Source organism: Bufo gargarizans, chromosome 11 (assembly GCF_014858855.1).
Source record: "Bufo gargarizans isolate SCDJY-AF-19 chromosome 11, ASM1485885v1, whole genome shotgun sequence".
Lineage (NCBI taxonomy): Eukaryota > Metazoa > Chordata > Amphibia > Anura > Bufonidae > Bufo > Bufo gargarizans.
The window spans coordinates 29,949,559-29,962,440 of record NC_058090.1 but is presented as its reverse complement, the minus strand read 5'-3'; the positions used below and the strand labels follow the sequence as shown (position 1 = coordinate 29,962,440).

Sequence of the window (12,882 nt, the reverse complement as noted above, 5' to 3'; positions counted from 1 at the left end):
GATGGTTTAGGTAGGTGGTGGTGTCTGAGCTGTTGTCCCTCACCTTGCAGCAGTTTCTGAAAAGCTGCTATTTCGCTGATAATCTCCTGCCTTGTCTCTCAAGTGTTTTCATGAGGCAGGATTAAGTTGTTCTCACAGGAGATGAATACTTGGTTCCTGAGTGTACCTCTGGACTATTGGTCTCACGGGGAATAAGAAACGGTTCCTGGGAGTGGGAGCTCTGACATGTGCTTCCACACTCCCCCACTATCAGAACAGGAACTTTCTCTCCCTTACTTTCTCTGTCTCATGAGACTGGAACTCCACCTCCTGGCAGGAAGCAGGACCAGCCCACTCCTACCAAGGGGTGAGGAACAGTGTGGTTAACCCTGTTCCTGCCAACCATTACCTCCCCTGCTGGAATGAATGAGATAGCAGCACATTACATAAAACAGTAAACAACTGCAGATACCCCCAGTTCTGGGGTACTGCATTGGCTGGTTTCCAGCATAAATCAGTCTTTTGGCAGACAAATACAGCTGCATACATAGTCAAGTAGTGGCATTTGTATAGAAGAAAGCCAGCATTTATGCCAGTAACCCACCCGATCCCTATCGGAACCCAATGTAGTCAATGGGGATCTGGTGTTGTCCGGCTATGCCAGATACTGTAACTACGGTAGTCTGTTCCTCTGCTGGAACAGGCTACCAGATTTACCTGCCGGTGATGATCTCTACTGCAATCATTTATCCCCATACAGATTCCGCAAACAATGATTTTATGTGCTGCATAAAATACGCAATAACCCGACGAATACCGTAAGCGTTTGCATGTCTGTCAGGTGATCACCGGCACCGAGACACAGGGCAATTCTCAGTTCTCAGTACGAAGAAAAAAGAGTAAAAGACCCCTTTACACTGTTCAGTTGAGCAGACATTGTTGGAAAGGAAGTTATCCTTCCCGGAAATCGCCTGCTCGTCAGTGGAGGAGACCTCTGCATTTACATGCAGTGATCTCCTCCATTAGTATCGCTAATGCCATTGCTTGTCCCCATACAGAATCATTGTTTGCCGGCAGCAGAGCGCTGTTTAGACGCCACAAACTGCTGCCTGCAAATGATGATTTAGGTGACCACACCAATGTTCCAATTACCCAATGAACAAGCGTTCACACTAGCAGATCATCGCTAACAAGTGTTCATACAAATGCGTGCTAACGATCATCTGCCCAGTGTTCGGTCAGTGTAATGGGGCCTTAAACTGGCAGCAGGTTATCTAACTTGAGAACAAAAAGATTCCCTTGACATCTGCCATGGAGTCGAGACACAACCAAACACATAAGAAAGTCATCTGGTCCTGTTCGGCCAGCATGCATCCAATGTGTATGACCACCCTAAGGTCCGGTTCAGTTGTAATGCGGGCACATTTTAATGCCCATCTTATGGCTACAGCACCAGGATCCTACATGGTTCTGCTGAAATGAATCTAGAACACCATAGGATTCAAAGGAACCATGGAGGGCTCAGGGCCTTCCGATGTAATGATAAATACAACCATCTTAAACATAACCCGAGAAGATGTAGGTCAAAATAGTTTGCACAGTATAAGAATCCATAGCAAGCAGGCAGGATAAGTAAGGTTATTTCTGTGGGTGGTCACCTTCCCTTTTTGCACAGTGCACACTAGCCGTGGTTAATGAATAACCTCACTGGTCTTTGTCACAAGGGACGGTTAATTAATACATGGAAATCTGACAAAAACGAGAGCAGTCAATTCCCACCACGCGAGTCATGTCTTCCAGCAACCCAAACCGCAAAATACGCTATCACAATAATACTTAACGTGTATTCTGCTGGTTTCTATGTAACTGTCCACATCAGTCCCATAAAAGCGAATGGAACGATGCACCGGCATGCGTACTACTGCTCCGTCCATAAAGGGGACTTACGGACCCTCCGTTCTGAGGTCCAGGGGTCGGACCCCCAGTGATGCAAAGTTTATCACTTACGATCTGCACTGATGAGAAATACTTTTCATGGGTTAACCCTTGGAACCATGTCCCCCATTTGACTTTCACAGACCCAGAATCAAAGGCGTAACTTGAAGCCCCTGGGCCCCCAATGCAAATGGGCCATTTCTTTTCCTACTGTCCCTTTTTATGACAGAAGGGCATCTGACCCTCTGAAGTCAGGAGTGCAAGGGCTAATGCATTCACTACTTGCCCTATAGTGCCATCCATGCCGAGTGTACTGATTAACACAGAGCACGCTGGGATATTTAAGTCGCACAGATTGTATCTGCCCCCGAGGAGCCACTTAAAGAGGCACCAGGCTAATTTCACATTTTATCCTCACCAACTTTTGCCCCCATTTTGCAAATATTAATGAGAATAATTATATATGTGTTAAAACAAGTAAAATGCCAGGGGCGGAACACATGCAATGATATATCACTCAATGGCTGGCATCATAGGGGTTATAAAAAGGTACCATGAGGATCAGCATGAGTCATCTCCACTCCACCCTACCAAACAAATAAACATTATCTATGAAACACAATGGGAGAACACTAAATCAATGACTGTTATTCTAGCACAGACCTGCTTAGCCTGGAGCATAGGTGGTCATAAACACTAGATAGATGTAGGTTGATGGTTGAACGTACGATTGTCTAGTGAATGATCCTTATGCCGATACAGCCATACACAAATTAGTCCATATTGGCCGTTACAGTGGTTCATACTTGGTCGCACATGCTCAATAAACATCAGAAAAATCATTTGTGGACTAGTGACTAACGAATGTAAATTTAAAACATGGCCGACTTTCTAGGTGATAACGCACTGCGATTGATCAGCAATAGGGATGAGCGAACCCGAACTTCACCAGGTTCAGGTTTGGGTGGGTTAGGAATTCAGTTATAGGCTCTGTTATAATGGAATATAATAGAATTTGTCTGGTTTCCGTTATGCAGGACTTTGTTTTCCGTCTTGCATAACGGAAACCAGACGGATCCGTTATGCTTGGCCACAGACTTCTATTATGACGGATCAAAATGGAATGCCTCTTAAAGGCCTGTTTTTTGCATTCCGTCTACGAATTCCATTATATTCCATTATTACGGAACCTATAACGGAACTCCTAACACACCCAAACACCGAACCAGGTGAAGTTCGGGTTCGCTCCTCCCTAGTCAGCAATTGTTCATTATTTAATTTCGCCGGACAAATGATGATTTTGGTTGATATTCTCCATGTTCATCAACTTTAGATGGATATGAATGGCTTTGGTGCAACAACACATGAAGAAATTCAATAGGTCTCATTTTAAGGCCAAATATACAAGACTGTGTTTTTGGTCCACATCCGTAGGTCCGTTCCGCTGTCCCACAAAAAAAAGAGAAAATTAGAATGCACACGCGGACTGCAAAACGGAAACGGTTGTGTGCATGGGGCCTAAGCCAAATGGTTTAAGCAACCAGCCTACTTGACAGGTTTTGGCCCCTCAGCTTCAGTACTGTCCAGCTTTTGTGCAATGCTATCTGAATCTATCTATTCTACAGCATAGACAGGATGGATGATAAATGTCCGATTGCTGGGGGCCTCCCGGATCACTGTAATGGGGGCCTGTTTCTTCTTACTGCACAACCCCAGTGAGCAGGGGTTTAAATGTGCCCTGTCCATGCAATGTCTATAGGACTGATGGAAATGGCTGGATGAGTCAGTCGTACCCTGTCAATAAATAGATTTTTCTTTTTTGTGACGACCCATTTTAAAAGGTGGAAATCAAGTTTCACCACTAATTGAGGCTCCTTTGTCTGACCAGACTAAACTCTGGCGTACAGGAACTGCCTGAGCCTCCAGTGAGATTAAGACTACCTCAGACTCCAACAAGCAGTGCAGTTAAGCTACAGTACCTGATCAATACCTCTACGAGTCCTGCTTTAAAGGCCTATGTAGATGGCAAAGCTGCATACACAGGGCCTGCAACAATGGCACGTACTATTTTCCTATATCCCGATTTTCGGTCCGTTTTTTGCGGATCCGTTGTTCCTGAAAATGTTTCCGTATGTCATCCGTATGTCATCTGTTTTTTGCGGATCCGCAAAAAACGGAAACATGTATACATTTCAATAATCAAATAAAGTTGTTTGGATTTCTTTGAAAAAAAAAAAAATAAATAAATAATAATTTGTTATGTGTTTCCAGGAACGGATTCCGCATAAAACGGATGACATACGGAATGACATCCGAATGTCTTCCGTTTTTTGCGGATCCATTGACTTTGTATTGTACCAGGATCCGAATTTTGCGGAAAAGAATAGGACATGTTTTATATTTAAACGGACATGCGGAACGGAACAACGGAAACGGACAGCACACATTGTGCTGTCCGATTTTTTCCAGGACCCATTGAAAATGAATGGGTCCAGATCTGGTCCTGATCTGTTCCGCAAAAAACGGAACAGATCAGGAAAGAAAAAACGGACGTGTGAATGGACCCTTACGGATCCATACCACACAGCTCTTTTAGGCTCCATTCATACTTGTATTGAGAGCATTAATCAAAGGTTCTGTCCGCTATTCTCGGATTGTAGGGAAAGAAAAACTAAAACCTTGAAGGACCCCCTAAGTCAATGGAGTCTGTCAGTGTCTCTTGGACCTGGTAGAGCCACGATGCCAAGTGCAAATCGGGTCTACTTTTTCATTTTTATCTCACCTTAAAATGAATGCAATGTCCAATACCAGTTACAACAACAACATTACACGTACAATACCAAGATATACTGTAATTGACATTTACCTGGAGCATGAGCTCGCAATCCTCTCGGCCAACGAAGATCATCTCCCGAGGCAGCCGGTGGCGAGTGCCTGAGCTGCTCACCAGGAACCACGACGTGGCGCTCATCTTGTTTCTTGGCTAAGCACCTACCATGTGAACATCCTGCACAGAGACAAAACAAGCACCATGTAAGTTTAATGCTCCATCAGGTGGTACAGGACAGCCAATTGAGACATTTCAGCACATGGACGTACCCTCTACCTTAATAAATAAACCAGATCTGGCCGCCATTTTACATTCAGTGTTTTGCCAGTGTAGGGAGAGGTTGCCGTGTGGAGCAGGGACCGACTGTTAGGGACACCAAACGCTAGCTAATAGGGCCACAAAAGTTATTTTAAGCACTAGTATAGGTGTGCTATCGATAGATGTGATATACTGAGGGGTGTGATATACTTATAATATACTTTTATAATGAGTCAAAAACACATAGATCTATATAGTGATCTCCTGGAAGTCAGGGGCCTGGGGGCTTACTAGGGTCATTTTTATATAGGGTAAGGTTCCGGACGGGGCCGCTCTTACTAGGGTGGGTGGTCTGTGGTCTATGAGGGCCAGAATAGCACCCCCCCGTAGGGCAATATCAGGGACAGTTCTTTGCCCACCCTGTCCTTCAATACCACATCATCATCTAGGCCAGGGATGGTTGTTTTTTTGCTTTCCCTCCTGGAATTCACCAATGTGCACTGGAACCCCCCTGGATTGTGGCAGGACATATGGTTTCTGATGTGGTGCCGCTGAGCACTTGTTATTGCCTACCACATCTATGCTTTTTGCTTAACTTTAATATTTTGCAGAGCGGGTAAAGACCTATTCATTTTCAATGGGGCCGGAATGTGCTGTCCGCATCCGCATTTGCGGAGCTGCACTTCTGCATCTGTGCTTCCGTTTCAGCAAATAAATAGAGCATGTCCAATTATTGTCCGCAAATGCAGACAAGATTAGGCATTTTCTATTATAGTGCCGGCGATGTGCGGTCCACAAATTGCGGACTGCACATTGCCAGTGTCCGTGTTTTGCGGATCCGCAAAACACTTACGGACGTGTGAATGGACCCTCATAGTAACATTATTAAAAGGTTACGTTTTATCGTCATGTATATTCTAATGGATTGCCTTCCTTTTACAATGTTATAATATACTTTCTATGTTAGAAAGTATATTATAGTGCATTTGTATTGTGCGGCAGTTGTGTGCGGTTCTGCTGAGATACCGCAGGTATATAGAGGGACAAGCGTTATTGGAACAAATCATTTCTATTGGTGTGATATACCAGTCATCCCCCCAAAGAAACTGATTGAAGCGGGGTGTTATATACCAATATACTTTCTTTATAGTGCATTTGGGTACTGTATACTGCATTTGCGCATGAGCGTACGCGAAAATTATATTGCCGATATTTTGCATTGAAAAATAAATAATTATGTAGATCGCAAATTCGAATAATACATCTGGTATGTCACTGTCCATGTTGTGGGACTATTTGTGCACTTCTAGTAATTATTTCTTGGCTGCAAATATGAGCTGAAGGTTTAAAAATGAATGGAACCCGCTGCGAACTTGAGGTTCGCGAACATTTGATCGCGTTCGCGAACTGTCCTGGCAGATGTTCGTCCATCACTATACACAACCTGCTGCGCTAAAGGTCAGCACATATGCCAATTTCATTTTACCAATCTCGACTGAATTATGACAAGAAGCTGGGTAACATTTCTGCACTTTTAGCTTACGTTAGTGCCAGTTATTAATACCAGAGAACCCTAATAGGGTGCTGCCTCATGTTCAGGTGCCAACAGCCAAAAGCAGGTGTGGATTCATAAAAAGAGAAGTAGTATTTGTACTAAAACAGGTTTGCTGAGTTTGTGTTTTTTTTTTTTTTAACTAAAGTGCCGTGAGCCATGCAGAATAATAAAACAATTCCCTTCCTGTACCCACACCAGTCCAGCGCTGCTGCTTGGTCACTTTCCTCGGGCTGCAGCCAGTGACTTCTGCAGCCGTGTGGTCCACATAACGTTCCCTTGATGGCCACTACAAAGCAGACGGAGCCTTCTGCTTCTGGCTCCATCCACTCTTTTGTTCAGCGGCTGTTGAAAACAGTTGATCGGTGGGGGTACCGGGTATTGAACGACCCACCAGTCTTGACCTATCCTGAGGGTAGGTCATCAGTATCTAGAAATCAGAGAACCCTTTTGAAGGAAAACTCAGTGTAAAGTTGAAAGACTGTGTCATGCTTAGTGCAGGGCCTGAGAGGCGACGTACTGTAAAACACATGGACCTCACAGTCCATGGGTGGAAAAACGGGTGAATAAAATTCTTATTCAACCTCTGCCTAGACAGTGACAGAACAAGCAAATATATAAAAGGCAGAATTACTATGCAGAATTGAAAAACTAGGTCAGTGCAGTCAGGTGGCAGACACATTTTTAATCAGTTCTCACTGGGTAAGATCAGATGGTGGCCATTGCCACCCACGGCAGCCAGTGCACAGCCCTATTCTGTAGAGTATTTTTAGGTATAAGACAGGATATTATATCCAACTTCAGTTTAATGTCTGCCCTTAGGCCAGGGTGCTACCTGAGTTGCAGAGCTAGTAGTTGCACCAGGACCCTGTTGCATCAGGGGGCACACAGGCACCTCAGCCATATAAGACACCAGTATTATAAATGGCTTGGGGCCTTAACGTAGACTTTACCTTGGGGCAAGGAAATTTACGTCTCTAACAGTGGAGAGATATCTGAAAACGTGTGTCACAACAGCCATACAGGCTTCTTTCAGACCGAACACGAACTTACTAAGCCTCTTTCATGTGCTAATCCACACGTCACACCTGCTCTACCAACATTCCCATGGTCAACGTCACCTGAAACTTGACCTGTTCATTGCAATGTAAATGCTTATGTGTAGAAAGCACAGGCTTTCCACACAATTCATCGTGAAAGTATTTTTACATTGAGGGTGGTGTCATACAAAAGTATTTGGTCCCATAGACTTGAAAGTAATTTGGTTGGTCCAACGCTTGGCTAATTCACTTTTTTGCATCTCTATTTTTATCACCTTACAAGAGTGTGTCCTGATCTTGCGAGGTGGGGGTACAAGGAACTGGCAGTGGCCGTCAGACACCACCCTGCAACTTCCAGTCCCAAGTATTGAACACTGGAAAAAATTGGGATGCAGTCAGGCTTACCCCAGGACATTGAAAGGCTCTCTAAATTTCAGCAAGTAGAAGTATGTACTGGTTCTTCCCCCCTGCAGACCCATTTGGCTCCAGAAATGTTGGGGGTCCTTTCTCAATTTGGAATCTTGCAATAGACCATTGCAATAGTACTCTTCTACTGGGACATGTTCATGCTTTTCCTTATTGTTTTTTTACTTTTTGAGATAAAAAGCACAATGTCAAATATAAAAAATATAAAAAAAATCAGCTAAAGTTATTTTCTGTCATGGCTGTTGCGTCAGACAAGCGGACAATCGGCTGCGGTTTGTATCCGTCCGGGTCTCCGCCGGACCCCATTGTACCTAATGGGCCGGCGGACATTCCGTCCGCATCCGGCAGCGCAGGATCCGGGGAATTACTTCAGGCTGTTCCCATTTGGATCTAGGGCCTGCTGATCTGACCATCTAAAACATTATGGGTGAGGGCCTGCTGCCGCTTTGGTGACTCTAGTTAACCTGGTGCCGATCGCACGTCCCCATGAAGGCGACAATCCATTTGGTAGTCTGGCCTATCAATTTTCGATGTTATTGTCAGCGCAAACCATGGTGACTACGGGTAACAGGGAATCAGGGTTTGATTCAGGAGAGGGAGCCTGAGAAACGGCTACAGCTACCACATCCAAGCAAGGCAGCATGCGCGCAAATTACCTATTAGGTATAATTAGGTGAGGGCCTGCTGGTGAGCTGACCCTGTAAAAGATTTGTAGGGCGGGCCTGCTGGTGAGCTGACCCTGTAATAAATGTAATTAAATACGAGGGCCTTCAGGTGAGCTGACCCTCTTAAAAATTATATGCGAGGGCCTGCAGCTGAGCTGACCCTGTAAAACATTATACTTGAAGGGCATTATATGTGACGAATAAGCATGTTGATATGATGGAAGAGGAGGATGAGAAAAGGAAGATTCAAACATATACCCTTGTTTGTGGTGAAAGGGGTGCATGGGAATACAGTGTATTCAGTACATTATAAACAACACATTTAAAGTGCCTTTATGTTCAGCCGCTTTCCTCTGATGGAGTCGAGAAGTCTGGGGCAATCCAGGCCTTGTTCATTTTTATAAGAGTCAACCGGTCAGCATTTTCAGTTGACAGGTGGATACGCTTATCTGTTATAATGCCACCAGCAGCACTAAATACCTGCTCAGACAAAACGCTGGCGGCAGGGAAAGCCAGCACCTCCAAAGCATAGAGTGCCAGTTCATGCCACGTGTCCAGCTTGGACACCCAGTAGTTGTAAGGCATTGAGGATGCTGACAAGGTCTACAATGTACTTCTTCATCATCTTCCAAAAATTTTCTCTCCTTGTGACAGTAGGCCACGCATCAGGGTGAGGGTGCTGGCGGGGTGTCCTGAAACTGTCCCAGGCTTTGGAGAGTGTTGCCCTGCCTCTGTTAGAACTGCTCTGTGTTTCCCTTGTCTCCCCTCCTCGGTTGGCCAAGAGACTATGGACTGCCACCAGCGTTGTCAGAAATTTTTGGAGCAATTTTTCAACAAGGATCTTCTGGTATTGGCACCACAGCCATACAGGCTTCTTTCAGACCGAACACAAACTTACTAAGCCTTTTTCATATGCTAATCCACACGTCACACCTGCTCTACCAACATTCCCATGGTCAACGTCACCTGAAACTTGACCTGTTCATTGCAATGTAAATGCTTATGTGTAGAAAGCACAGGCTTTCCACACAATTCATCGTGAAAGTATTTGTACATTGAGGGTGGTGTCCTACAAAAGTATTTGGGCCCATAGACTTGAAAGTAATTTGGTTGGTCCAACGCTTGGCTAATTCACTTTTTTGCATCTCTATTTTTATCACCTTACAAGAGTGTGTCCTGATCTTGCGAGGTGGGGGTACAAGGAACTGGCTGTGGCCGTCAGACACCACCCTGCAAGTTCCAGTCCCAAGTATTGAACACTGGGTAAAATTTGGGATGCAGTCAGGCTTACCCCAGGACATTGAAAGGCTCTCTAAATTTCAGCAAGTATTAGTATGTACTGGTTCTTCACCCTTGCAGACCCATTTGGCTCCAGAAATGTTGGGGGTCCTTTCTCAATTTGGAATCTTGCAATAGACCATTGCAATAGTACACTTCTACTGGGACATGTTCATGCTTTTCCTTTTTGTTTTTTTACTTTTTGAGATAAAAAGCACAATGTCAAATATAAAAAAAATATAAAAAATCAGCTAAGGTTATTTTCTGTCATGGCTGTTGCGGCAGACAAGCGGACCATCGGCTGGACACAAACCGCAGTGGTTTGTATCCGTCCGGGTCTCCGCCGGACCCTATTGTACCTAATGGGCCGGCGGACATTTCGTCTGAATCCGGCAGTGCAGGATCCGGGGAATTCCGGCAGGCTGTTCTCTGCCGGAACAGCCTGCCGGTATTAAAAGTGAACGTGTGAAAGTAGTCTAAGCAGTCTACCTAACAGAAAAATAATGAAAAATCTGATTAGGAGAACATTTTTGGTTTCAATGCTAACCATATTTGGTGTCAATGCCAAAACGATATACGCGAGGTGCGGGCCTGCTGGTGAGCTGACCCTCTAAAAAATTATATGCGAGGGCCTGCAGCTGAGCTGACCCTGTAAGGCATTATATGTGATGAATAAGCATGTTGATATGATGGAAGAGGAGGAGGAGGATGAGAAAAGGAAGATGCAACCATATACCCTTGTGTGTGTTGGAAGGGGTACATGGGAATACAGTGTATTCAGTACATTATAAACAACACATTTAAAGTGCCTTTATGTTCAGCCGCTTTCCTCTGGTGGAGGAGTTGAGAAGTCTGGGGCAATCCAGAGTCAATCGGTCAACATTTTCAGTTGACAGGCTGATACGCTTATCTGTTATAATGCCACCAGCAGCACTAAATACCTGCTCAGACAAAATGCTGGCGGCAGGGCAGGCCAGCACCTCCAAAGCGTAGAGTGCCAGTTCATGCCACGTGTACAGCTTGGACATCCAGTAGTTGTAAGGCACTGAGGGATCATTGAGGACGCTGACGCGGTCTGCTATGTACTCCATCTTCCAAAAATGTTCTCTCCTTGTGACAGTAGGCCACGCATCAGGGTGAGGGTGCTGGCGGGGTGTCCTGAAACTGTCCCAGACTTTGGAGAGTGTTGCCCTGCCTCTGTTGGAACTGCTCTGTGTTCCTCTTGTCTCCCCTCCTCGGTTGGCCAAGGAACTATGGACTGCCACCAGCATTGTCGGATGGAAATTTTTGGAGCAATTTTTCAACAAGGATCTTCTGGTATAGCACAGTTTTGCTCGTCCTCTCCACCAGAGGAATAAGAGATGAGAAGTTCTCTTTGTAGTGGGGGTCGAGAAGGGTCGCGGGAAAGGCAGCCTAACATGAAGTCAGCCATGTGTGCCAGAGTACCAACAGGCAAGACTTCGCTGTCGTCATCAGGAGAATGACTCTCAATCTCCTAATCCTCTTCCTCCTCTTCTGCCCACCCACGCTGAACAGATGGAATTAAACTTCCATGGGTACTACCCTCTGTAGCGGAGGCAACCATATCCTGCTCCTCCTCTTCATCATCCAATTCTCGCTGAGAAGACGAACTGAGGGTGGTCTGGCTATCACCCAGTGTAATGTCTTCTCCATTTCCACCTTTTCCACATGCAAAGCATCGTCCTGAGCAACGAGCGTTTGAGTAGACAAGAAAGGGGATGGTTACGCTGATAGTGTTATCGCCGCTCACCATCTGTGTTGATTCCTCAAAGTTTCTTAAAACCTCACAGGGGTCAGACATCCATGCCCACTCGTCGCTTGTGAAGAGCATAAGCTGACTGGAAAGGCGACGACCATGTTGCAGCTGGTATTCCACTACTGCCCTCTGTTGCTCACAAAGCCTGGCCAACATGTGGGACGTGGAGTTCCAGCACGTGCTCACATTGCACAACAGCTGGTGAGCTGGCAATTTCAAGCGCTGCTGCAGTGTTGACCGACCAGCTGAAGCTGTTGGTGACTTACGGAAATGTGCACACACACGGTGCACCTTCACCAGCAGCTCAGGCAAATTGGGGTAGGTTTTGAGAAACCGCTGAACCACAAGGTTGAAGACGTGGGAAAGGCATGTGATACGTCCAAGCTTGCCGAGCTCCAAAGCCGCCACCAAGTTACGGCCATTATCAGACACAACCATGCCTGGTTCTAGGTGGAGTGGCGAGAGCCACAGCTCAGACTGGTCTCTTATCCCCTGCCACAGCTCTGCGGCGGTGTGCCGTTTGTCCCCCAAGCATATCAGCTTCAGCGCGGCCTGTTGCCGCCTCCCCACTGCAGTGCTACACTGCTTCCAGCTATCGACTGATGACTGACTGGTGCTACATGTGGATAGTTCGGTGGAGGAGGAGAAATGGGGGTTGGAGCCACTAACTTAGGTGCTGGCGGAAACCCTGATCGACGTAGGGCCCGCAATCCTTGGTGTCGGTAGCACCTGTGCCATCCCAGGGTACATCTTGCTCCCAGCCTCCACAACATTCAACCAGTGTGCAGTCAAGGACATGTAGCGTCACTGGCTGAATGAACTTGTCCATGTGTCCGTGGTTAAGTGGACCTTCCCAGTAACTGCGTTGGTCAGGGCACGTGTGATGTTACGGGACACACGTTGATGTAAGGCAGGCACGGAACACCTTGAAAAATAGTGGCGGCTGGGCACTGCGTAACGCAGGATGGCCGCCGACATCAGGCCGCGGAAGGCCTCAGTGTCCACTAGCCTATATGGCAACATTTCGAGGGCCAGTAATTTGGAAAACTATGCATTTAGTGCTATAACCTGTGGGTGGGTGGCTGGGTATTTTCACTTGCGTTCAAAGACCTGGGGTAAGGACATTTGGACGCTGCGCTGGG

The 12,882-nt window shown here is 46.0% G+C and overlaps 1 protein-coding gene across 1 annotated transcript in view; it reads right to left on the bottom strand.

Moving 5' to 3' along the window:
- Positions 1–12,882, bottom strand: part of CEP170B (centrosomal protein 170B) — a 72,405-nt gene that overhangs the window by 48,443 nt on the left and 11,080 nt on the right. The window contains 1 exon segment of the mRNA XM_044272187.1: positions 4,781–4,921. Coding sequence (XP_044128122.1) covers positions 4,781–4,885 — 105 coding nt within the window. The 5' untranslated portion in view covers positions 4,886–4,921.